The sequence below is a fragment of the Penicillium cataractarum genome (genome assembly GCF_028827025.1).
Source record: "Penicillium cataractarum strain IBT 29864 chromosome Unknown utg000001l, whole genome shotgun sequence".
Lineage (NCBI taxonomy): Eukaryota > Fungi > Ascomycota > Eurotiomycetes > Eurotiales > Aspergillaceae > Penicillium > Penicillium cataractarum.
In genome coordinates, this window is record NW_026622737.1 from 5,384,057 (window position 1) to 5,410,133 (window position 26,077).

At 52.2% G+C, this 26,077-nt stretch overlaps 8 protein-coding genes across 8 annotated transcripts; 6 read left to right on the forward strand and 2 right to left on the reverse strand.

Annotated features, from left to right (window-relative positions):
• Positions 1-404: 404 nt before the first annotated feature.
• Positions 405-1,168, forward strand: N7496_001913 (uncharacterized protein; the record flags this gene model as incomplete). Its single annotated transcript, XM_056694844.1, has 2 exons — positions 405-745; positions 805-1,168. The coding sequence occupies 2 exons, from the start codon at positions 405-407 to the stop codon at positions 1,166-1,168; spliced, it is 705 nt and encodes a 234-aa protein (XP_056561573.1).
• Positions 1,169-2,215: 1,047 nt separating this feature from the next.
• Positions 2,216-4,288, forward strand: N7496_001914 (rDNA-binding RNA polymerase I transcriptional factor; the record flags this gene model as incomplete). Its single annotated transcript, XM_056694845.1, has 1 exon — positions 2,216-4,288. One exon carries the CDS (start codon positions 2,216-2,218, stop codon positions 4,286-4,288), a length of 2,073 nt encoding a protein of 690 aa, XP_056561574.1.
• Positions 4,289-5,968: 1,680 nt separating this feature from the next.
• Positions 5,969-6,982, reverse strand: N7496_001915 (uncharacterized protein; the record flags this gene model as incomplete). Its single annotated transcript, XM_056694846.1, has 1 exon — positions 5,969-6,982. One exon carries the CDS (start codon positions 6,980-6,982, stop codon positions 5,969-5,971), a length of 1,014 nt encoding a protein of 337 aa, XP_056561575.1.
• A 1,288-nt stretch (positions 6,983-8,270) lies between these two features.
• Positions 8,271-11,171, forward strand: erdS (aspartyl-tRNA synthetase, cytoplasmic; the record flags this gene model as incomplete). Its single annotated transcript, XM_056694847.1, has 1 exon — positions 8,271-11,171. One exon carries the CDS (start codon positions 8,271-8,273, stop codon positions 11,169-11,171), a length of 2,901 nt encoding a protein of 966 aa, XP_056561576.1.
• Positions 11,172-11,763: 592 nt separating this feature from the next.
• N7496_001917 (uncharacterized protein) lies at positions 11,764-12,636 on the reverse strand (the record flags this gene model as incomplete). Its single annotated transcript, XM_056694848.1, has 2 exons — positions 11,764-12,222; positions 12,337-12,636. The coding sequence occupies 2 exons, from the start codon at positions 12,634-12,636 to the stop codon at positions 11,764-11,766; spliced, it is 759 nt and encodes a 252-aa protein (XP_056561577.1).
• An 852-nt stretch (positions 12,637-13,488) lies between these two features.
• On the forward strand, positions 13,489-15,365 carry N7496_001918 (tubulin alpha chain; the record flags this gene model as incomplete). Its single annotated transcript, XM_056694849.1, has 6 exons — positions 13,489-13,513; positions 13,606-13,646; positions 13,721-13,747; positions 13,857-13,932; positions 14,111-15,065; positions 15,140-15,365. 6 exons carry the CDS (start codon positions 13,489-13,491, stop codon positions 15,363-15,365), a joined length of 1,350 nt encoding a protein of 449 aa, XP_056561578.1.
• Positions 15,366-16,338: 973 nt separating this feature from the next.
• On the forward strand, positions 16,339-20,640 carry N7496_001919 (EF hand domain protein; the record flags this gene model as incomplete). Its single annotated transcript, XM_056694850.1, has 6 exons — positions 16,339-16,351; positions 16,546-16,703; positions 16,772-16,895; positions 16,984-17,169; positions 17,239-20,552; positions 20,611-20,640. The coding sequence occupies 6 exons, from the start codon at positions 16,339-16,341 to the stop codon at positions 20,638-20,640; spliced, it is 3,825 nt and encodes a 1,274-aa protein (XP_056561579.1).
• Positions 20,641-21,549: 909 nt separating this feature from the next.
• On the forward strand, positions 21,550-25,962 carry N7496_001920 (C6 transcription factor; the record flags this gene model as incomplete). The annotated part of the gene is made up of 8 exons (XM_056694851.1): positions 21,550-21,589; positions 22,157-22,330; positions 22,386-22,490; positions 22,549-22,682; positions 22,732-22,809; positions 22,866-23,328; positions 23,606-23,786; positions 23,838-25,962. 8 exons carry the CDS (start codon positions 21,550-21,552, stop codon positions 25,960-25,962), a joined length of 3,300 nt encoding a protein of 1,099 aa, XP_056561580.1.
• Between the last annotated feature and the right edge of the window lie 115 nt (positions 25,963-26,077).

The following is a 26,077-nucleotide window of genomic DNA, read 5'->3' on the forward strand; positions in this document are numbered from 1 at the left end:
GTACGCCTCCATTCTTTCCCTATAGGCCCTGGACTCCCAACCTCAAAGAGGCCCCGGTTTCCCTCGTCCCCATTTTGCTGCGCAAAAATCACCGACGAGAATCCTCGACATTCATTCTGCATCTGTGCCAGACACAGCGAACTTGATCGTTCAACTAAAAACTTCCCACCAAAACGCCATCCATCTGATACCGGACTTTCCGGGCAGTGATCTCCATTCCTCGCCATCTCCGCATCCGCGATCGTCTCTCCACGCGAGATCAATTGTCTGATTAGATCGCAAAGAAGTGATTGGAATTTTTGATTCCAGAAACCACTAGACAGTTGTCCCAGGCTTGTCTAGAATCAACAAACGCGCAAACCTTACGTCTCGTGCGACAAAAAAAACAATCTACCTCATCCATCATGTCGACCCTCACCCGCGCATTTACCAAGCGCAACAAGCGACCGGAAGTGTCGGCGCCCATGCCGTATCGCGGCGAAGGGCATGTGCGATTCAACTCGGGCTCCATCAAACGGAGCAACATCTCGGGCCCGGTTCAGTTGATATCAACCACCAACATGCTCGCCTACAACGCACCCGACATCCACTCCTCCAACTCCTCGTCCGCCTCGTCGTTGCGGTCGGGGGATGACTTCGATGCGGTGTCTCCGCACAGTTATTCATCCTCCATCACGACTCCCGATGTGTCGCCACATGACTCTATCCCCGTGGATGCGAACGCTGCTTCGTACTTCCCCAAGCGGTCTGTAACCATGACAAGCCACCCGCGCTCTTCCACTACCTCCTCGTCATCCAATGAAGCCCCGCTAGTCCTCAGCGGGCGCTGTCGCACACCAAGCGATCGCACCAAGAGTTAGCCCGGAAGCGCTCCCAACATCGCATGTCGCCACCTCCATTGGCTGCTCCACGCAGCAATCCCACGATCCGTGCCTCTCAGGACGTTTTCTTCCCCGAGACTCACCCGTTCAGCAAGGAGTTGGAGCAGGTCAATGAGGTAGCGGAGGAGTTTGGGGCCACCCACCTGATGGATGAAGAAGAAATGGTTTTGCATCGCAAGGGACTGAAGAAGTTTACCGTCGACGATTACCTCACCGAGATTGAGGATCTCTATGGAAGCATCTTTGACGACCGACTGGGACCTATTAGCATGGGCCCCTGGCTGTGAGCTCATCGATTCATTTTCCACTCCCACCTACTATGTACCTTACTTTGAAGGTGGGCATTTATTCGGCCCGGTTGATCCGGGGTAATCTGCTCGACGACAACTCATCTTTATATTGCGGACTTTTGTGAACGAACTGGATTTTCACTTGCAAATCTCGCTACGACTAACTCTTATTCCTTCATTGACGACTCTCCGATTATTCCCCTGCTTTGCACTATACCATGGGAGGAGCTTTGCGGTTCCTGTGTTCGCTCTATTCTGGTTTTCTCATGTTTTTCTTCTGCCTCATATTGGATGGCTCTGATTGCCAGTTCATGCCATCTATAAATTGTTTGGATCTGCTTGGATCGACCATTCGGGCTCCTATATAAGCATGTACGACACTTATCCGTGCTAGAATTATCATTGATATTTTTACTCGAATCCGTTCTTTAAAAAAATTTCGGTAGCAGTCAATGCATGTAGGTAGAAAAGCTGCACTTTCATAATTTCTTCTTCTTGATCGCCCCACCTTGGGGCTCAAATGTAGTACAAGAGCCGTCTTCAACGGTCAACCAGGTATGCCCCAGGCAGCAGAACGCGAAGGGGAGATTCGGCAGAACGCGAAGAGAACACGATGACATAATCCAATATTACCCTAAATGGTTTAGCTCACTCTCACCGCTCAATCACGCTCAGTCACGGGTTCTCCGCAGCCCCACAGGGTACGCAAGGGAAATTTTTTCGCTCGAAGGTTCATCTCGATCATCTCGTCGAACTTCGACACACCGCTGTCTGCATCCGATTCATCGATTCTCCCACCTGAGTGAATGCCTTCCATGGGTGCAGACAGATACCCGCGGTCTTCCCTCTCCAATCTGTAGCACTGTGTTCAAATTTGAATATCCGGACGGTCGTGTGCTAGGTTGCCTTCTAGCTCCACCACTGTCAACACATCGAGCTGCCCCTCTGAGGTGCTTCGGAGGTATAGACCGACAAATGTCACTTTGTCTGTGACCTCTCTAGAGTTGATTCAACACATTTTCTCTGTCCTTCATCCATTCGGCCATGGTCTCCGTCGCCACTATCCCACAACCACCGGCGCTTACAGCCACCCCCTCCTTGAAGCCATCATCAAAGATGATCCCATCTTCGTCTCCCGTATCCATCCTCAAAACCTCCAAGCCTGCGGGCACGAAACGCAAAATGGCAGACCTCGACCGCAGTCTGTCTCCCGTCTCCTCCGTGTCGGATATCGATGACGCCCAACCCTCGAAGAAGCGTGCCCGCGTCACGTTCAACGAAAACATCCAGACCCATTCCTGGAATCAAAATGATCCGGCGACTCAAAGTGGAATGAGTGTGGCAATGGTTCGGGAAGAGATTCGTGGGGCTATTCATCGCCATGTTTCATCCGGGGAAAGCGAGGCCTATGACCAGATCAAGGAGATCTTCACTGCCGATCCGAAGAAGGCTGCCGACACCGTCTACTCATACGACCTTCCTACACACACCTCCTTGAAGAATCATCTCCTAGGACTTCTCTCTCACATCGCCTCGCTGGACCGTGGTTGCAGCAGCCTTGTCCACGCCGTCCTTGAGAGTGAGTGGCTTGGTCGGGATGAAGCCTACGTGAAACTCTTCATCCGGTTCCTCGGAAACCTTGCAGCCGCGCAAGGTACCTATCTCGGTGTCATTTTCAAGATGCTCGTCAGCAAGCTCGCTGGCGTTGCTCGTGGTACTGGTTGCCTCCCCGGCTACCCTGTAGTCCCTGTTTCTGAAATCTATGCTCGCGTCCACATGGCCCTGCGTCACATTGTCCGTCTGATCCCGGCTGGTAGTGGCACTCTGTCGCCAGTTCTATCCCACACATTCCCATACGAAGCGGATCCTGCCAAGTCTTATATCGCCTACACCCAAAACCTCATCCAGATTATCGGCTACGCTCCCGAGCTCCAGTCCGATATCCTCGCCCTCATCACCGAAAAGCTGGTCAAGATCGACGTTCAAATCCAGGTCGATTTGGAAGATTTCGAGGATGAACTTGGCGAGAACCTGTTGCACGGCGTTTCTACCGATCCCGACGAAGAGCTCGACGACGATGACGATGCGTCCGTTTTGAGTGAAGACGAGGCCGACGAGGATCGACGGGTCACCGAGATCAAGGACAATATTCACAAAGTGGATGGCATGATTGATATTCTTTTTGAGTTTTACAACTCTTCATTCACGACGGGCACACTCGCCGACAAGCGAAACAGCCTGGACCTTATTATCAGCCACTTCCAAACCATCATCCTCCCTACTTACAAGTCCCGGCACTCGCAATTCCTTCTCTTCCACTTCTCCCAATTACACCCGGATCTCCTCAGCAAGATGACCACGTGCTTCTCGGATTTGATCTTCGGCAAAGTCCAGTCGGGCATTATCCGCCAATCCGCAGCCGCATACCTGGCTAGCTTCATCGCCCGCGGTGCCCACATCCCCAGCAGCCTCGTCCGAAAAACTTTCAACGAAATGAGTGCACAGCTGGTAGATATGCACGACAAGTATGACGCTACTTGCCGCGGTCCCGATCTCCGCCGTTACGGCTCGTTCTATGCGACTGCCCAGGCCGTGCTGTACATCTTCTGCTTCCGCTGGCGTGATCTGACGACCGCTTCTATCGATGGCGACAGCCCCCAGCAAGTGGACGAGCTGGAGCCCAGCCAAATCGCCTTCCCGCCTAATGTCAAGGATACGCTAAGCAAAGTGATCTACTCGCGCCTGAACCCGCTCAAGATCTGCTCTCCGGGTATTGTCAACGAGTTCGCCCGTATTGCACACCACTTCCAGCTACTTTATGTCTACCCTCTCATCGAGAAGAACAAGCGTCTTCGTATCAGTGCTTTCCGAAGCATCGCCTCTTCTGGACTTGTCCAGATGGAGCGTGAGATCCGTGCTGGTGATCATCTCGGCTATCAGCTCGACGCATACTTCCCCTTCGACCCATACCAGCTCCCGCGTAGCCGTCGCTGGCTGGAGGGTGATTATGTCGAGTGGCGCGGCATTCCGGGTCTTGACCAGGACGACGATTCGGATAGCGATGCCGACGATGAGGGCGATGATGAGGAAGACCCCACAGCTACTGACAAGGAGTAGCGCATTCGTTTCCGCCTTCCTTTCTTATATCCTATACTTCTTTTTCACCCATTGAAGGTCTACATGGGAATGGCCTACTCACGGCCTGATCTACTTGCTATACATATGTTTTTTCAGCGCGGCGCCCCGGGTTTGATTTCGATTTCGATCTGACATTTACGTGTCTCCCTTTTCTTTCAAAAGTTCGATACCAGTTCTTTCTGTTATGTCCTGATGATGTGATATCGTGCTTTTGAGCGTGCATGGCATCTTACTGGAGCATGAATACTTATTTTTTCCTGCTAGCTTAATTGATGGTTAGCATATGACCTGTCATGGCTTGGAAAATGGGAATTATCTTTTCTATGGAATGATGGCATGCGTAGGCAAACCCTCAGCCAGAGTAGGATCTCTATGCTATAATAAGCTGGGCATTCCTGGCCACGGCGGAGTTGAACCAAGCCTTGATCTTCCAGGTTGGCTGATAGATTGTAGCGACAAACCCTGAGAGTAGGCCCTTGCCTCGGGAGGCCGTCACCAGGCATGTCTACATGGGCAGAAGACCATGTAGTTGGAAACTTCGTGTATAGCCACTACTCACTCTATCGTAGTGAAAGCCAGTCCTCGGAGAATTGGCAATATTGTCGGTTCCATTGATGGAAATTTAGTGGCGCGATGGTATTCCATCTACCACTTATCCATCAACAGACTCTGGGATCCTGGCCGGCAGGTATAAAAAGTTGGCTCCATTATAGTTCATGCCTCTACCTCAAAGCTATACAATTACTAGGCCATAGGTATGTCTTCATTAATCCAAATTCTCCCATTCCCACTCTCAGCTGCTAGGCCTGTTAGCCTTTGGTGGAGTACACCACACCCGATATAGAAACAAACCCGGCCCCGATACATGATATCATTCCTGAAGCCCTGTCATAGCCAAAGTCATGTTTTGAATGGACCAAATTTACAAGGAAAGCCCAAAAATCATCCAGACCCCATAGATCAAAACAAACGCAATGTTGACGACGGTCCACGTGAGGCTACGTTTTTGTTCATCCGTGCCTTGTTTCGTTTTCTCTTGGCATTATCAAAAAATCCACTCGCGACGAACGATGGGGCCTGACCTGCCCAGTCGACCAGTCTGCCCTATGGACCTACTCTAGAGTACTGGATGGTAGAAAAGAAATTCGCAAGGACCTGGGTCTTTCGAGGTAATTTATGACATCATTCGTTCACATCGATTGTGGTTAGCCTATGTAGTAGAGTGACATGTAGATCTGTCGATCTTGAAGCTAAGGTGGTTTCTTTTTGTAGGCTAGTGCTTGTTAGTGTCGGGTCGAGGGACCAGCCAATAATTGTCGTTGGCACGGGTAGGGTATGTGTGTCTGGAGGATGCAGTGGCTGATAGGTTGACCGTGCAGGATAACTAGGATCTAAATGGATGGATATGTAGCCCGTATCGCAACGAAAAGATTCGGGTTTACCGCTCATTGAGAGGGACAGTGGTGGGATAAAAGTTGTTGATTCCCAAGTCAAGAGCGATCCATAGAATCGAATCACGATACAATCGTCAAGTGATATGTACAAAACGCCGTGTATGCCCCAAGACCAAACGCCAGAAGGAAATAGAAATGACCCCGCGCAGTGCTACCCGACATGCTTCTATAGAAAAAAAGGAATAATAACAATCAAGCAAACGACTCACCGATCGAAGATCGCCTTCATATCCGCGCAAGCATCGCGGTAATAGATGTCTACGCTGCCTTGGTCGCGGAATGGATTGGCCGATTTGTCCCAGGCATGCTTAGCCTTTTCAATCATCATGGCTCGTACCCGCTTGCCCAGGCCTTCGAGACGACGTACAAACGTTTGACCTTCCTTCATGAGCATGTCCCACTCACAGATAAACAAAAAGACATCGCGAGGGAGGGCTTCATTGAGGATGCGATCGGAGGCGCGCACCGGTGATGCAAAGGCTGAAGAGCGATCATTCAAGTCCGGTAGATATGCCTCGTCAAAGAGACTAGTGAAGAACTTTGGTAATGTCTTATCTGGCATGATACTCATCGCCCTGCGATGGTCGCGCGACTCCAAAAAGTCCAAGATGGGATACCAGCAGAACAGTGCCACAATATTGAGGTCACTAGTCTGGTTGACCAGCTGTTGTGTCGAATCCGCCCGACTAAAGTGCTCCTTGACCTCGGTCGAGATTCGTCCTCGTAACCTCAACGGTACGGTGACGGCCAGGTTGCCGCCGGCCGAGAACCCGCTCAGTGCCACGCGACTCACATCCAGGGCCAAATCCGCGGCATGTGCTGCCAGGTACAGCAGAGCCTCGACGCCGTCATCAACTGCCGCAGGGAAGGGATGCTCCGGTGCCCGCCGGTAACTCACGCTGGCAACCACCGCGCCGACCTGCTCAACGACGGCAGCCGCCCAGCGGGCATCGTCGGTGGCGCAACCGAGCGTGAATCCTCCACCGTGGAAGTTGACGGCAACCGGGTAGCGGTGACCCAGGCGGCGTTGTTGGTAGTAGTCAGGTGGACAGTAGAAATGGATGGTCACGGAATGGCCGTGGGTATCCGATTTCACGGTTCGAGTGAATAATGGACGGGGAGGACGGGGCGGCGCGAGGGTATGCAGGAACATGCCGATGCGCATGAGGAAGCGCCAGAATACGGCCTGGACGTAGAGCCACCAGCGCGAGGAGGCCATCTTGGGGAAGGGGACAATCGGCGATGATTTGACGGAAGGGGAACCGTGACTGGTCTGATTGAGGAAAGATGTCGGTCGGTCAGTACGGTGGTCCGGATAGTCGGCGCCCGGGAAAGGCCGGGGGATCAGGCAATTTGGAATAAGATTCAAGGGTCCAGCAATTGAGAAGAAGGGGAGAGATGAGGGAATTGAGAAGTGGCACAGAAGAGGGGAAATAATACGGTAGAAAGTTCAAACCAGCGCCCAGACCCCTCGAAATGCAATTAACCCGAACGTTGACGGGAGAGAGTCCGTCCAAGTAAACGTCCTAGAGTCGCCAGGGTTGAGAAGATCGAGAGGATCGAGAGGCGTCATCGGTCGGTTCATCGGTGCCGGTGGACACCTCAGGCTGTTATGCCAAGTACATATCTGGACCTCCGCAGTTGAACAGGTACGGAGTACATGTACATGGATATCATGATAGATCTAGATATAGTATTAGTGGAATGTTGAAATACAAGCGATAAAGAATCTCTACGTACTTCTATAGTACTTTATGCGAGATAAGAGAATACGAATACAAAATCGAGGGCACCTCGGCCATTGGCACATGGTTAGGTTCTAGATCTCGATGAGGTAAAGTCGCATAAGCGTCCAGTAAGCATAAGCCAGTTCTTAGAAAACAGGGTGGATGTCTCTTTTGAGAGAGAAACAAATAGTCAGAATCAGAATCCTACTCCATAATGATTATAATTAATATTCTGATTGATTCATAATAATGAACCTCCTTGGAATCTGGGAATACCCAGTGCCCGCCATGATGTCATAACTCGACCCTTTGGGACCATCGGCCACCAAAGAAGTCGAGGTTTCGCATTCTTGATTAGCGCTGACTTTGGCGGTTTTTCTAAAGCTTCATTAACTCTCTCCGACCCTCTCCGAACCCATTGGCTTCGTTCTTTTCTCTCTGTTCACACCAACCACCAGGAGTCATTGGAATTCTCCCCGACACTCCAGACTTGGGGCCTTGTTACGGTTAGTTGCCCCTCCTCTCCAGCAAAGAAGGATCGCCGCTTGCAGCCCTTCCTTATTCCCCCCCCTCCCCCACTGGCTCGGCTCCATCCGCGATTCAAAGAGGCGCTCTCAGGCCTGTTCAGATCATCCCGAAGCTCCGAGCCCGCTTAACAAGCTAAAGCCCCTCCTCCCCCCTGCCTTGCTTATTTTTCTTATCTTCCACTTTCCCCTCCTCCGATCCCCCTTTTACCTCTCCACTTGTCTCATGCTTTAAGAACAGAGGCAATTGCCGACCATGTCGATTAAACGGGCCCTCTCCAAGGCCATTCGGGGCCATGTCAATGACGATGACTCGTCGGGCTCCCACGTTCGCTCGCTCTCTCTACCGCGCATCTCGACATCGCGCGATAATCACCCCTCCCATTCCCCCACCGCTTCCCCTCGTCGCAGTATCCTAGGCAACTTCTTCCGTGAGAAGGACTACGTCTCATCCTCTGAGGATTTCTCGGATGATTCATCCTCCACGGGCAATCTCAGTAAGAACCAGCAGAAACGACTCGTGCGCCAGCAACGCCGCAATGAACGCTCTCGCCTCAGTGAAGAGCAATTCTCCGAGTCTGACCACCGACGGAAGGAGGAGGAGCTCGCCAAGGCAGCTGCCGACGAGACGCCAGAGATGAAGGCCCGTTATGGTGACCTGCCTCTAATGCAGTCGCAGAGCCGCCCACGCGAGGAGCGGATCTCTCTTGATGCAATCACTCCGGATATGGAGGGACAGGAGGTTTACTTCACGGCACGCTTGCACGTTGTGCGTCGCATGAGTGCGAAGCTGGTCTTCCTCGTGTTCCGTCAGCAGCTGTCTACCTTCCAAGGTGTGCTGCATGAGCGCCCCGGCGTCTCCTCCATCGCCATGATCTCATGGGCTGAGCATCTCCGCGTGGGCTCCTTCTTGCGTGTCCGCGGCAAGATTCAAAAACCCGACGTGCCAGTTCTGGGCTGCAGTATCCACGACGTCGAGCTGGCTATCGACTCCGTGCATCTGCTCGTCAAGCGCGAGGAGCCCGTGCCTTTCAGTGTCTACGAGGCTGAGATCCGCACCAACGAGGAGGACAAGGCTGAAGGTCGTCGCAGCCATATCCCCGATCGCACTCGTCTCAGCAATCGCTTGCTCGACCTTCGGACGGCCACCTCTCAATCCATCTTCCGGCTGCAGTCAGCAACCTGCAATCTTTTCCGTAGCGCCCTCGATGAACGAGGGTTCATTGAGATCCACACTCCCAAGCTGCAGGGTGCTGCCACCGAGTCTGGTGCCAGTGTCTTCCAGGTCAATTACTTTGGTCGTCCTGCCTTCCTAGCTCAGTCTCCCCAGCTGGCCAAGCAGATGGCTATTGCCGCCGACTTTGGTCGTGTGTATGAGATTGGTGCCGTCTTCCGCGCCGAGAATTCTAATACCCATCGTCACTTGACCGAATACACTGGTCTGGATATCGAAATGGCCATTGAGGAGCACTACCATGAGATGCTCGAGACTCTGGATGCTACTATCAAGAACATCTTGAGTGGTGTCTACACCAAGTATCGCCGAGAGATTGATGTGGTCAAGCACCAGTTCCCATCAGAAGACGTCGTGTGGTTGGAGAAGACACCTATCATTCGCTTCACTGATGGAATCCAAATGCTGAACGACTCGGGTTGGCGAAGCGAGGATGGCAACCTTCTTCCAGTGGATGAGGATTTGGCTACTCGCGATGAAATCCGTTTGGGCCAACTGGTCAAGGAAAAGTACGGCACCGACTACTACGTCCTTGACAAGTTCCCCCGCGGTGCCCGTCCCTTCTACACCATGCCGGATCCCGAGGATGACAAATTCACCAACTCGTTCGACATGTTCATTCGTGGCCAGGAGATTGTCTCTGGTGGCCAGCGTATTCACGAGCCGCACATGCTCGAGGAGAACATGCGCAAGTCTGGCATCAACCCCGAAGATATGGAGGAGTATCTCGAGGCGTTCCGCTGGGGTGCCCCACCCCATGCTGGTGCCGGTGTTGGCCTCGAACGTCTGCTGATGCTCTTGCTTCAAGTGGGCAACATTCGTCTCACCTCGCTCTTCCACCGCGACCCTAAGAGTTTGCCCGCCAAACCTCCGGTCCAGCAGCTTCGCCACCCCGAGGCTTCCACTATCGAGCCTCCTTGGCACGAACGCTCCCAGTTGGCTGCTGATGCCAGCGAGCTGCAGCCGCTGGAGAAGTTGGTTGCCAACTACGGTGACGCCACCTCCACTTCCTGGTTCGATGACCGATTCAAGATCTGGCGTGACATGGCCACCGGTGCTGCCGTGGCTTACGTGCCCAGCACCAGCAACTATGTCATCATCCCCGGTAACCCCGCGTGTGATCCTTCCCAGTACTCTCGTACCATCACACAGTTCCTGCAGTGGCTGCGTCGGGAGACCAAGTTCAAGCCTGTCTGGATTCTCTGCTCTCCCGAGGTCGAGACTATTCTAGGCGAGCGCCTGGGCTGGCGCAGCTTGTCCTGCATTGCCGAAGAGCGTGTTGAGCCGTCGCGCAACCAAGCCGCCTCTGACGGTGAGATTGCCCGCAAACTGCGCCGTGCCGAGAGCGAGGGCATCAAGGTTGTCTCTTTCAGCCAGGGTGAGCTGCCTCCCGAGGAAATCCGCAAGAAGATCGATGAACGCGTTGCCCAATGGCTTGCCAACCGCAAGGGTACACAAGTTCATCTGTCCGAGATCCGTCCGTGGATCGACGCCGAGCACCGCTGGTATTTCTACGCCATGGACAAGGAGGGCACCATCTGTGCCTTTGTCGCGCTGGCGATGCTCTCCCCTGCCCACGGCATGCAGGTCAAGTACAGCTTGGACTTCCCCAACTCACCCAACGGTGTCATCGAGTATATCGTTACACAGGCCATCCAGACTGCTTCCAAGGGCGGTGTCAGTGGTCTGACCTTCGGTGCCGGTGCTACCAGCAAACTCATTCCCGGCCACAATCTGCACGGCACCAAGATCAAGATGCTGGAGCACACCTACGAGGCTCTGGCCAAGCAATTCCATCTCGTGCGGAAGAGCGAGTTCCGTGCCAAGCTGGGTGCCACCGAGGAACCGCTGTATATCTCCTACCCAGCTCACGGTCTCGGTTCCAAGGGTATCCGTGCCGTGCTGAATTTCTTCGAGGATTAAATTCGCTGTGCATCTCGTTAGAATGATTCAGATGGGTGTTCCCCAAGAAGTTACGATCTCATGGCAATTTACGAATTGGTGCTATTCTGGTTGGGTCTTGGGTGGTTGTTATAGGGATTCCATCATGGAAGATGTTGAGGATATGCTCATCATAGAGTAGAGAAGGGCAGGGATTGCAAGGAAGGCAAGAATCGGAAAAGGAGGAGAGAAGATTGAACTTGGCATTGTCAGCGTTGGATTTGAATATCGCACCGTTTTGTTCAGTGGATTCTTGCCGTGTTTTGTGCGCCTCCCTGCTGGTTTATCATTGCACATTGCACATTGCTTGGACATATTATTCCCCCTCCTGTATCTGCCCACCGCATGTATCTCCCATTGGCTTAATTAGTGTTTTTTAATGTCTATGTTTTATTTGAATTCGTATACATATCGATCTGTGAATAATACAGGATCTGCATAGTACAAGATACAGTAGTAGATCCAAGTAGGCAAATATCGAAATTCCTTCAAAAGACTCAAGTCCACTTGTTAAATGTACATAGAATCGAGCACTCAAACGCCTCTCTAATCATACAGAGATAAAATACAAAAGCTACTGCTCCTTCTTCGCCTCCCCCTCATCCCTCTCAACCCTCGCATCCTCAATAACCCTCCCCAACTCACCAACCACCCACCGCGCAACAACCCCCGCCACAATGGCAACAACAACAATCCACCCGGCCGTCGGCACCAACGACCGCGGAAACACATTCCACAAGAACGGATCGAGGATCACGTCGACCGCGACGGAGGGGACATCGCGCATCAACGACTCGTCGTTCGAGAAGTAGTCCGCAGCAGCGCGGACTCGTAGGAAGAGTACTGAGTCGGTGGTTGGTGCGGGGTCGTTGGCGGCTTTGGTGTCGCTGCCGCGGAGGAGGGAGTTTACTTGTAGGTTAGTATCTGGATTTGAGAGGCGGGATGCGGAGAATTTGCTGAGGGAGGTGAGGAGGGTTGAGTCTTCGGTTATTGAGGGGAGGGGGTGTGTTGATAGTGTGAAGGATGTTGGTTGCTGTGTTTTGTTAGATTTGGATTTAGTTGAAATAGGAATCGTGGGGTATGAATATTGAATGTATGTTTGATTATCCAATGGGGAACTGGATGAAGGAAGGACGGAAGGACATACCGTCGCTAACCAACAAATGCGAACTTCATATCGCTGGCCCGGTGTGAGATTCTCTAGGAAGAACCACGAGTCCGTTCCTTCGGGAGCCTCGGCCGTGGGAAATGACGCATTCAATTGGGTGCGTACAACCCCATTTTGAGGCGAGAGTCGATCCAGACCGAGATCATCCAGTTCTGGTGCTTCCGATGGGATCGTTGTAGCTGGTGGGCCCAGGAAGATGGTCTTCTCCACGTTGGCGTGGACGAGGCTTGTGAAGAGGGGGAGGAGTATGCCCAGCAGGGTGATGATGGGATGGTGCATGCTTGCTTTTTTGATATTGGGGTTGCTCGCTGGTTGGAAAAGGGATATAGGTATATTTTTTTTTTTCTTACGTTGGGGGTGGCATGGATTCAATTGATGTGGTGATGTTATTTTTGTGTCATGTTGGACTGGTGACAGGTTGATTTAATGTATCCGTGCTGAATAGGTTAAGGTGTGGATGGTGGAGATATATTTCGGGTTGATAGATCCAGTTGGTTTATCAGCAACTTGGCGGTGAGGGATTCGGGTTGCTAGATTCGGAGAGGATGTACAAGGATTGACCAGCAACGTTCTTGTCTGCGTAGTTATTAGGCCATTGTAACTTGAATTTAGATATTTCTTGTATAGATAGGCTCGTTAATATTCTATACTTTAAGAATTGTTCACCATCATACCCAAGTCACATGTCCAAACCCCTCAGGTTTGTTGTTGTTCTAGTCACCTGACTGCCACCAGACCACCAAAAGGCGGTGACCCGCGGCCAAGTCGCCGTCCCGTCAGCCAATCAGAACGCCCGACGCGACCCAACGAACGGATCAACAACGAACTCCCCCCTGCGGCAGCACAGACGCCCTCCTCCACAACATTTCTGCTCTTCTTCTTCGACTCGAGAAGAGATTCCATTCCTCCCATTCTTGGTGTGTATCTCCTCCTCCCCCCTCTCTATTCACCCCTTCCGTGCAATTCTCCTATCCAGAAAAAACCCCCCCCCCTTCCGTGTCAAAACTTGGTCGATCCCCCCAGCCGAAGCAAACTAACCCCCTGAATCGTGCCCAGGTCCCGTGTTTGTTATTGGGTCCTGCCTTCACCCCTCCTTAATTTTCACACCTTCCAAACCACCCACCCAACACAATGAGAGAGATTATCAGCTTGAACGGTACGTGCGATCTTGACGATGCCCCTCGTCATCGAATTCGATTCTTTTCTTGATGGAATCTCGGACGCGCTAACGTGTGTTTGTGACTACAGTCGGCCAGGCCGGTTGCCAGATTGCCAACTCCTGCTGGGAGGTAGGGAAAAAAAACATCATCTATCATCATACCAGCGAAGAAGATACGGAAACACTAACTTGTCAATCGTTTAGCTGTACTGTCTGGAGCACGGTATCCAGGTACGTTGGAGATTCTAATCTCGTCGTGGCGCCCAATCTCAACTCGGGCAGCGTGACCCCCTTTTCCCTTTACCGGGAAGCGAGTACCCGCGACTAACGCTTTTGATAGCCCGATGGTCACCTCACCGATGAGCGCAAGAAGGCCGACCCCGACCACGGCTTCAGCACTTTCTTCTCGGAGACTGGTACGTGAAATTCAACATGGTTTCGATTTTTTAGGGGTCTTGGGCCCAGATGGGGGGTGGGTGTATGGCCAGCCATCAACGCCCCCTCATTCCCCCTTCCCCTCCCCCCCGCCTTTCGAATTGCCCAAAACCTTCTGGCATGGTTCTTCTAACATTCTTCGTGTCTCCACTTTGACAGGCTCTGGCCGCTACGTTCCTCGCACTATCTACTGCGATCTCGAGCCCAATGTCGTCGATGAGGTCCGCACTGGTACCTACCGCTCGCTCTTCCACCCCGAGCAGATGATCACTGGCAAGGAGGATGCTTCCAACAACTACGCCCGTGGTCACTACACCGTTGGCAAGGAGATGATTGATCAGGTTCTCGACAAGGTCCGCCGTGTGGCCGACTCCTGTGCCGGTCTCCAGGGCTTCCTCGTCTTCCACTCCTTCGGTGGTGGTACCGGTTCCGGTTTCGGTGCTCTCCTGATGGAGCGTCTGTCCGTCGACTACGGCAAGAAGTCTAAGCTGGAGTTCTGTGTCTACCCTGCTCCCCAGAACGCCACCTCCGTCGTTGAGCCCTACAACTCCATCCTCACCACTCACACCACCCTGGAGCACTCCGACTGCTCCTTCATGGTCGACAACGAGGCCATCTACGACATCTGCCGCCGCAACCTCGGTATTGAGCGCCCCAGCTACGAGAACCTGAACCGCCTGATCGCTCAGGTCGTCTCCTCCATCACTGCCTCGCTCCGCTTCGACGGCTCCCTGAACGTCGACCTGAACGAGTTCCAGACCAACCTGGTCCCCTACCCCCGTATTCACTTCCCTCTGGTCGCTTACTCGCCCGTCATCTCTGCCGACAAGGCCTCCCACGAGGCCCACTCGGTCACTGAGATCACCTCCAACTGCTTCGAGCCCAACAACCAGATGGTCAAGTGTGACCCCCGCAACGGCAAGTACATGGCTACCTGCCTGCTGTACCGTGGTGACGTCGTCCCCAAGGATGCCCACGGTGCCGTGGCTACCCTCAAGACCAAGCGTACCATCCAGTTCGTCGACTGGTGCCCTACTGGCTTCAAGCTCGGTATCTGCTACCAGCCTCCCCAGCAGGTCCCCAACGGCGACCTTGCCAACCTCAGCCGCGCTGTGTAAGTTATCCCAGATATGTCTCCATATGATATGTTGGGACTTTTTGCTAATTCAATAACCCTTTTTTTTTTAGCTGCATGCTGTCCAACACCACTGCCATCGCCGAGGCCTGGTCTGCTCTCGACCACAAGTTCGACCTCATGTACTCCAAGCGTGCCTTCGTCCACTGGTACGTTGGTGAGGGTATGGAGGAGGGTGAGTTCTCCGAGGCTCGTGAGGATCTCGCTGCTCTGGAGCGCGATTACGAGGAGGTTGCCAGCGACTCCCTGGAGGAGGAGGAGCTGGAGCCCGAGTACTAGATTGGGTATGCTACGTGATTGTTTGTGGAGGATGGGGTTTGATTTCTGCTGTTTGTTTGGGAGACAAACTCCGACCTTTACAGCTCAGTTTTGTTAGCCTGCCTACATCTATCGGACTCCTTGCAAATAGAGGAACATAGGTCTCTGTCCGACGATGTTTACTGGTTTTGTTGTTCGATATATCTTTAATATCCCTGAAGCAGCGATAAGTTTTTCCACTCGTTCCTATCTTATTCTCTCTCTCTCTTTTTCTTTTCCCCTGTCTCTCCTTTTTTATCTATGGTGCGTGTAACTACAAAAGTGAGCCCCCTTGCCCCTCAGAGCATGGTTGCCCCCTGTCCGTTGAGCCATGAAAATTTCCGGTTGTCTGCTGTTTAGTCTTGGCCTGGTTGTGTTAATATCCTCAAGTCCATGGACTTAGCCATATCTACTGCGATCTCCTTCGGGCGGTCCATGTAATCCTCGAATCCCAGATCCCATAGCTATCATGCATAGCCCAGATTCAGTCGCATGAACGGGCCCCCCTTTCTTTATTAGTCAATTCAGTATTCAATCCTGGCCTCAACCGTCTTATTATTATTAGCATAATCATACCCACAATAATCTTATTAGTCGCTGGCGCTAATAAATGAGGTGACCCTGAACTGGTCGGGTACTCAACCGACTGACCGCCTTGGGGGTACCTTTACGACATCGACTCCCTCCAGCCACTCAGTAATCACCCCCCGAACATCATTCTAACTAAACCCCCTCGAAAGTTGTCCTTCTTTTCTGCAGCCCGTCGCTTGTCCTCTCTCGGCTGCGATTCCTGCATTCTCGAAGCTGCGCTTGGTCCAATCCATGCTCGTGGCCTCTTCCGGCTAAACTTACGGCTTCTCCGTACCTCTCCACCTTCTTCCCCCCAGCCCAGGCTACCAACGATTCGGATCCTATCTTGACCTAAGAGGGCATTCGCGCCTCTCAACACACAGCCATGGCTGACACTCGTAAGTCGCTCTTTACTTCTACATACACGGGGAGCTAGCAATGGCCTTCTGGTAGCTCTGGCGCAGCTCAGGAGGGCCGCCGAGAGCTCCGCTGCCTATCCGCTCTACCCCCCTCGTCGCGCGTCTGTCGCCCTTTGAACAATCCACACCTTAGCCACGGAATCGACGGAGACTGACAATCACGTATCAAATAGCACAACGACACCCGAACTTGAATCTGACCGCGGAGGAAAAGCGCGTGTTCTACCAGCTCTTCCAGGCCGCGGATACTACCAACCTTGGCGTCATCACCGGCGAGATCGCCGTGCCGTTCTTTGAAAAGACACATCTCCCCTCCGGTACCCTTGGAGAGGTGCGTATACTTCGGAATCAACGATAATCCGGGTGTGAGACGACTAACGTGTCCATCGTGCCTTCTAGATCTGGCAGCTTGCGGATAAAGAGAACAGGGGTCTTTTGACTCCTTCTGGGTTTGGGATCGTGCTTCGATTGATTGGTCATGCACAGGCTGGGCGCACGCCATCCGATGAATTGGCTTTACAACGTGAGTGTTCCTGAGAAAAGCACGAGCCGTGCTTTTATCGCAAGAGATAGGGTTGGCTGGATCTCAATGCTAACTGTTCCTGCTGTAGCTGGCCCCCTGCCACGATTTGACGGCATTGTTGTCGACAACACACCTGCTCCCCCCGAGTCTGGCGCCGCAAGTCCCCCGCCAGGTGCCGGTCCTCCTATTCGAGTACCGCCGTTGCAGCCCGAAGATGCCCACAAGTTCCTCTCGCTGTTCGAGAAGTCAGATACCTCGAATGGCGTAATCTCTGGTATGAAAGCACCTCTGCAGTTGCTAGCCCGTGCATATTATTTGCAATGCTAATGACTTGAAATGATAGGTGAAATTGCGAAGCAAATATTCGAACGTGCGCGCCTACCCAATGAGGTCCTGGGTCGGATATGGAACCTTGCAGACACAAAGCAGCGTGGAGCTCTCGATGGCACCGATTTCATCATTGCCATGCACCTCCTCACATCCTTCAAGTCTGGCGCTCTCCGTGGCATCCCGCAAACATTGCCCCCTGGTCTCTATGAGGCCGCAGCTCGCCGCGGATCCGGCCGGGGCTCTTTCGGTGCTCGCGCAGGCGTGCCCCCCGTCCCATCCATTCCCAAGCAGTTCACTGGACCTCAGCGCACCAGTACTCCCATGAGCCCTACTCACACTGGTCAACCGGCATTCAGTGGTCCGCTCTCGGCGCAATCGACTGGAGACTGGCTGATCAGCCCCCAAGAAAAGGCGCACTTCGATAGTATCTTTGAGACCGTGGATACCGCCAAGGTCGGACTGATTACTGGCGACCAGGCTGTTGGATTCTTCATGAAGGCTCAACTCCCCGAGGAAGTCCTTGCGCAGATCTGGGATCTTGCTGATATTGATGCCGATGGTCAGCTCAGCCGCGATGAGTTCGCCGTGGCCATGTACCTGGTGAGACTTCAGCGCAGTGGAAAGGAGCCTCTCCCGCAAGTTCTTCCTCCGGCCCTGATTCCGCCTACCATGCGCCGTCAGGCTCCTTTGCCTGCTGTTGCACCTGCACCAGTTCCGGCCCCCGCGCCAGCTCCCGTTCCGCGATCCGCTGCGGATGACTTGTTCGGCCTCGATTCTCCCGTACCGCAAATCGCGCAGACTCAATTCCCTCAGTCTACTGGTGGTTCTAACGCTGCATTCCACACTCCAGGCTCTCCAGCCTCCCGGGCTACTCCGCCCGTTGCATCCACCACATTCAAGCCATTCATGCCAACCTCGACCTTCGGGCAGAGCTTGCAGCCCCAAGTGACGGGTGCATCGGCAGGAACCCCGGTCATTCGCTCGCCTCCGCCACCATCTGATGATCTTTTGGGAGACAATGACCCCGAGGAGTCCAAGAAGCTCACCCAGGAGACCAGTGATCTTGCCAATCTTTCTAACCAGATTGGTTCTCTGGCGAAGGAGATGCACACCGTGCAAGAGAAGCGCACTTCGGCTGAGCAGAGCATTTCCCAAACTTCTCAGCAGAAGCGTGACTTTGAGGCGCGCCTTGCTCAGGCACGTGCTATGTATGAACAGGAGGTGGCCAACTTCAAAGCCTTGGAGGAGCGCCTCCGAGTTTCCAAAGCCGAGACCACCAAGCTGCAGCAAGACTATGCCCTGATCGAAGGTGGCCGTCAGGATCTGCAGAGCCAGTACACCCAGGTTTCGACCGCCCTGGCTGCTGATCAACAGGAAAATGCTAGTCTGAAGGAGAAGATCCGTCAGGCCAATGCAGAGGTTGCTCAGCTGAAGCCAGCACTGGAGAAGGCTCGCTCTGATGCTCGTCAGCAGAAGGGCCTTGTCGCAATCAACAAGAAGCAGCTGGCTACCGTTGAGGGCGAGCGTGATAAGATCCAGGGCGAAATCGATACTCTTGCCCAGGAAACTCCCCAGTACACTGAGACTGCCACCCCCGTTAGCTCTGCTGGAGAGGTGGCTAGCCCTGCCGTTTCTACTGCTAGCCAGAACACGAACCCATTCTTCCGTCGGACCGCGACTGGCAGCTCAAGTGAGCGTGCACTGTCTCCCGATGGCGCTACTGATCAGCAAAAGGCCTTTGATAACCTCTTCGGTCAGTCATTCGCGGCTCCTTCTGCTGCTGGCCCTCCTCCCACCTCATTCCGTGCCGAGTCACCGCTGGCTAGCTCCAAGTCGCCTGTTACTTCGAATGTCCCAACTCCGTCTGTTTCGCCAGTTCCCGCTGTCTCTGTGCCTGGCGCGTTCCCTGGCATTGCGTCTGAGATCCCGCCACCCAGCCAGTCTCGTCAGCTCACCCCGAACTTCCTTCCTTTCGGTGATACCCAGTCGGTGACTTCGTCCACCATGGTTTCGCCTCCTGCTAGCCGGTTCGGTGGTCCTGATACCTCGAGTATTGCAACCCCACAGGACGCTAGTGAGCAGGGTGGTCCACCATCCGTGGCCGCATCAAGCGACTACAGCAAGGCTCCTACTCCGGCGTTTGATGGCACACCCTCTCGTTCGCCATTCGATGAGGTTCCGGCGGCCCCCGAGGCCGCGGTAGCCGCTGCTGTCGAGCAACCCCCATCTGCGATTTCTCCTACCTCCACTGGAAACCAGGAGCCGGCAAAGGACCTGTCTTTCGACGAGCTTTTCGGAAGCAAGGCCCACAAACGGTCGGAGTCTCAGAACCAGAATGACTTTGATGAGGCCTTTGCTTCTATGAAGCAGCAGGCGGACGAGAAGACCAATGGTGCTGCTGCCGCTGCCTCTTCCTCGGAGTTCCCTCCTATCCAGGAGCTGCACCATGACGAGGAGGACGATGAGAGTTCGGATGACGAGGGCCCTCTGGGGTTCGACGATAACTTCACCCCAGTCTCTCCCACGACTTCCAAGAAGCAGGCCGACTCCATCGACGCTGCTCAACTTGCTGCTTTCCCTGCCCCGGGATCGGTTCAGCCGCCACCCCCTGATGCGCAAGCCAGCCCTCCTCAGTATGAAGCCAGGACTGCTGGAGATGCCAGCCACATGCCTCCGGAATTCAACGGTCTGCTGCCTGAGCGTGCCGATCCCACCGCTGCCCCGGATGCTCCTCACTCCGTTGAGTCGAGCACTGGCGCACCAGTGATTGCCAACGAGTCTCAGCGGGACCTTGGATCTGAGGCTGCTGCTCCAGTCATCGCTGGTGGTGCGAAGACGGGCGGACCTGACTTTGAGGCCGCTTTCGCTGGACTCAATCTTGCCCCCGCGAAGGAGGCCGATGATGAGGATGAGGACGATGAGCATGATGAGGGCCATAATAACAAGAACACCTCGGACTTTGACTTCTCGTTCGATTCGCCGTCCCAGGCCAAGCACGGTGCTTCTTCCAGCACCGATGCCGCCCAGGGTGCATCCGCTGATTTCTTCTCCTTTGACAACAATGTGCAAGCTGCGACTGCCCAGTCCACTACCTCCCCAAACGGAGGTGATTCCAAGGCCGATGATCACGACTGGGATGCTCTTTTCGCAAGTGCTAAGCCCGCCGCAGAGGAGACTGCTAATGGCGAGAGTTCCAAGTCTCCCGGCTGGGCCCTCAACAACGATTCTGGTGAAGATGACCTGATTCTGCAGCGATTAACAGGCATGGGTTTCCCTCGTGACGACTCGCTCGCAGCGTTGGAGAAGTTCGACTACAACCTTGATAAGGTGAGATGATCTCTGGTTAATTTGAATGCTCAAGAACGTCGTAACTGACTTCTGCCAGGCTGCGGACTATTTGACCTCGAAGTCTTAAAAACTTTGAATCAATCATAAACCCCATACCCCCTCATTCGCTTCCCCCCTCGTGCACATATCATCCACACATATCTCTCTTTTGCCATGATGCCTTTCCTTTATGACTCCTTGTCTTTTCCTCTCTTATCTTTGTCCTCAGACCTACCCCGCATCGTCCTTCCTCCCTGTCCCCCTTCAGCGTTGTGTACATCTTTTCCTTTTTCCTTCATCTAGTCCTTTGTCATCATGCTGCGCCTCCAGGGATCTCATTGGGAATCGTTCTTCCCAAGTGAGGGCCTGCGCAGGAATCGAGTGACAATTGTCTTTGTCTCAGTGTGCTTGTCTTTCCCATTAGTGTAGTGTAGTTTACGATAACCCATAATTGATCTAATTTCATGAATAATGTGCTAGTAATACGATTGTAACATACCAAGGGATCTTGCTACAGATCATCTTCTCCCTCCTCTAGAGTCAGGATCCTCTAGATTTGGATCTGATTTCAAACTTGCCCGAATTATCTTCTCAACTGCCCCAGACTCTTGTCCACTATCGTCAAGGAAATATGTTCTTCTACCCCTCAACTCTCTGCGAATTCGAAAATGGAGAAAACCCGAAGTATTTGTCTGGGTTGGCATTGCAGAAGTAAAGCTTTTTGCCTAATCTTTGTACCGAGTATGCTAGCGAGCTCAACTTCATGATCCCGGAGAGCTGGAAGAGGTAGATGATCACAGCGACCGGGGTATATCATGTCGGTATGGGAGATATCTTTTGTCTTTGGTGGACTTGTAGTTTGCATTGCCGGATAGCGATGAGCTTTGGCATATGACCTCGGGATTGACTGACCGATAAACTGGGAGGTCAGCGGCGTATGCAGATGCTAATATGAAGGAGCGTTGGATTTCTCACGCCGCGCGGCTTCTGCAGCTACATGGTGAAGGGGTTCGCTGGATTTGATTCGGATTTGATTTGTGGGGATTACTTGTGGAAAGTTGGGACCATGGCTTGAAATGAAGAATGTGAACTACCTACGTGTTTGCTTAGAATTAATTTATTTTTGTAAAGATATACTTATGAAAGAAGAATATCCTAGATGAAAGCTTCGACACCGTCTAGTACTAATCAGTCGTTAGATAGTTGGGATAGCCCCCACTTTCGCTGGAAGGAGTAATCGGAGTCTTCGGAGTTCCCAAAGGAGCAATCGCGATGTAGTGTCAGTTTTCAACTACCGATTTGGACAATCTTTTGGGAAATAACTCCTAACTGATTTAACGTTATATTGTGTTATGCGGATTTAACCTAACGCCGTCATTGATGGCCGAGTCGAATTCGAGATACCCTCCGGGGCTGTAGTTATTTAAGAGTCTTGTCTGCCACTATTCTCGGGGTAGAAGAAACATCAATCTCTATCATCCAGTCCAATTTTCAAGAAAAAGGCATTAACCAATTTTATCGACTTCACAATGACTCGAGTCCTTCTTACTGGCAAGTCTTATTATGCATTCACCAAACTTGAAGCTGCGACTAATATTCCACAGGGGGCAGTGGCTTCATTGCAACCCATGTCCTGGAGACTCTTCTCGCACGAGGTCACTCGGTTGTCACCACCGTCCGCTCTCAACAAAAGGCGCAAGCTATTCTCGCTGGTCATCCAGAGCTATCAAAAGATCGACTTGACTGTGCCATTGTGGAGGATATAGCTAAAGCTGACGGTAAGGGATTTCTTCTCATGGTAATTGTGTTGCTCAAGCTGATATTTGACGTTAGCTTTTGACAATGCCGTGATATCAGAGCCTCCGTTCGAGGCTGTCATTCATACTGCTAGCCCTTATCACTTCCACGCCAAGGATGCGAAGGAATTGCTGATTCCAGGTGAGCACTATATAAACCAAGACTTTGAGAAATAAATCTAATAAAATGTATCGAATAGCGATCACTGGAACGACTGGGATCCTCAAATCTGTGCAGAAGCATGCGCCCTCAGTCAAGCGCGTCGTTGTGACTTCTTCCTTTGCAGCAATCAATAATGTTTACGCCAAGGCTAAGGGAAAGGTGTACTCAGAGGTAATAATACCAAAGTTTTTCTTTTCAACACAAGCTAATCAGTTTACAGGCTGACTGGTGCCCTATTACTGAGGCTCAAGCCAACGATAACCCCGCCAACGCTTACCGGGCTAGTAAGACATTTGCTGTGAGTCAAGCCCAAATACTCTGGAGATTTTTTTTTATCAAACTGACAAATGAAAGGAACGAGCTGCTTGGGACTTTGTCCAGAACGAGAATCCCTCATTCGACCTTGCCGTCATCAATCCACCGCTTGTCTTAGGCCCTATTGCACACAACCTCGCCTCTCTAAGCGCCCTCAACACCTCCAACGAACGCATTCGAGACCTCATCACCGGTGCAGCGAAGAATAGGTGTCCACCGACAGGCAACTATCTCTATGTTGACGTACGCGACCTAGCACTGGCTCATGTCCTTGCGATCGAAAAGCCCGAGGCTGGCGGTAAACGTTTCTTCACGGTGTCGAGCCATTTCTCCAACAAGGAAATTGCAGAGATCATCGGCCAAGAGTTTCCCCAGTTCAAAGATCGACTGCCTTCCGGCGATGCTCTTATCCCAGGAGACTACCCGGCTGATGGAGTGTATGGCTTTGATAACACACGAGCTCGCGAGATCCTGGGTGTACCGTTCCGGCCCCTCAAGGAGAGTGTGGTAGACGCAGTGAATAGTCTGCTGTTGGTTGAGCCACAGATTGCGGATCAATAACTTATTTTGGAGTTTATAGATTAATTTGATTTTGTCGAGCCCATAGTCCATATCGGTGTTAGGACATAGCGTAGCCCGATTTGCGGGATTAACCCTCTCCGGTGAATTCGGTCAATTGGGAGATTCTCTAACAATCGCGAAACCTCTTTCTCCATCCTTTATCCCTCTCGATCGCCGACACCTGGAAATGTTTTCTACGTTTTCTGCTGATCTCACAGAATCCCGCCCTCGTCAACCGCGCTCGAAGAGAAGACAGGTCTCTCGTGCCTGCGACTGGTGCCGTTTGAACCGAATCAAGTGCGACGACGCGCAGCCTTGTCAGAATTGCTCCAAACGTGGGGGCGATTGCACGAACAACAGACAAGCCGAGTCGAACCAGTCGTCGCCGACAGCCAACAGGTATTGAAAAGTGCCAGTACAATGAAAAGAATTAGCTGACAGTTTGACTAGGGAGATTCAACAACTACGGCTACAGATTACGGAGCTACAGGAGCAGCTTAAACTTGTGAGCCAGTACACGCAAGACCAAGCCTTGTCGAAGTACGCATCACCGCCCCGCTCGAATGTCTCTGTTCAGTCTACTACCCCCAACCATCTCACTTCTCATGAAGCGCCATCGTTGAATGCAGCCAGATGGGAAGGTATCTGGCTTTCAGAAGGGAATGAAGGCCGTTCAATTTACTACGGCCCATTATCATCTCGATTCTTCGCAGATCGAACGAGCAGGTTCCTATCTAAAAAGATCAGAGAGTCAGCTTCAGAGCATTCAACCCTTTTATCGATCTCTCAACTCAACCAATCTGCTAGCACCCTACTCTTACCAGATTACCTGGATCAGGACCAATCATGCAAGACAACCCGGAATTTCAGCAACGATCAAGAGTTCGAGGAGCTTACTCGTGCCCAAGAAGAATACTTTATCGACCTACTTTGGCAAACGTTTCATTGCATATACCCTGTCATTATCGAAGACGAGTTTCGGGAGTACTACGACTCCACATGGACGGCCACGGATGATGGAACCAAGCGCAATTCTTCGGCGCTTGTTGATAGCCTACTGGCTGTTTGCATGCAGTATGGGAGCAGTTTCCTAACAAGTGATGATCAAGGGAATATGAGTGGGTCTCATGTCGAAGCTGCGTTGAGGACTGGTCATGCACTCCACCGTCGATCTCAAACTCTCATTCTCAATGAACTTGAGAGGCCATCAGTTCTGACACTGCAAAGCCAACTGTACTGCGTTATTTTTCTTTGCAATGATTCATCTCTGAATTCAGCATACAGCTATCTAGGCCTCGCGGCGAGGACGGCTCAAACGTTAGGGATACATGCACAGTCCAGGGACGAGCTTTCCTCAAGAGAAAAGCAGCTGCATCGCCGAATTTGGTCCACCCTCTTCACGCTGGACAGCCAGATATGCATGATTCTGGGCCGGCCGCCACTCATAGACAGTGGAGAGATTGATCTCACTTCCCTGAGAGACGGCCGAGAAGAAAGCCTACTATCTGGATCAATGTTGACCAGTCCCAACGAAGATATCACCTGGCTCAGCTTTCATACACAATCCGCTCGCCTAGTCTCGCTCGTGAGAGGTGTCCAAAGTGTATTCCAGACCAAATGCGCGCAGACGCTTTTAAGAAAGGCCTTGAATACAATATATGAAGATCCATTCTCGCTCGAAGAGTTAGCTGGCTTCCTCGCTCAGAATGCTCGCGTTATGTACGAATGGGCATGCAATGTTCCCGAGTCCCTCAAAATCTCCCGGAAGGGTTCCGGAGAATCGCTTTCTACGGAGCGCACTCCTCTTAATTTCAATCAATTCAGTCCCATCTGGCTCCAGCGACAGCAAATTCTGCTTGAAATTCTATACCATCATCTTCAGTTGTCAAATTTTCGGTCCTTTTTGCGGTTTACACCTGGATCTTCATCAATTACGCCTCTGTCTGATTGTCACAGCATAAACTGTCTCAATCATGCAATAGCTCTGACGAACATTCTGCATCAAGTCCTCACCGAGACAGACCTACTACGAGGCTGGTCCGCCATTTTCCAATATCAATGGGATGCAGCTCTTTGTATTCTTGGGTTCATTCTGTCTAATCCCGTCTGCCCACCTACCCCCGGAGCTCGAAAATGCATACATACCGCAATTAAATGTTTCGACATTATGGGCGAATATCTCCCTGTTGCAAGAAAGGCAGCTCAGAATATGCGAGAAGCTGCTGCTCAAGCAGAAATCCTTGCTGAGCAGGTTCACAATACCTTGTCGTTCCGCCGGCCAGCCAAGCGAGACCACCTTGGCCAAAATAAGGTACCAGCTGCCCGTTCAGTTACCAGTGCGGCTGTGCAGGAATTAGCTGCCCCGGCTTTGACGCCTGAATACCTTCAGTGTCTCTCAACGGAACCCATGTTCGATCCACTGAATTTTCTGGGGAGTCCTACTAGTTTACTGGATGATATGGATGTCATGTTTCACGGACCGTCGGAGAGCCTTATGAGTGTTGAAACAGATGAGCTGCTAGCTGGGATACAATCATCGTGGATACCACTTACTGAGCGAGTTCTACCGCCATGAGCCGGAAGTGTACGCTCAAAAGACTTCTAGAACTTATCTCTCCTACCTCATTGCCTTAATAGGAAGAATTTGAGATATTATTATTTTGTGAATAAGCTGCTCTTTGGGAAATTAT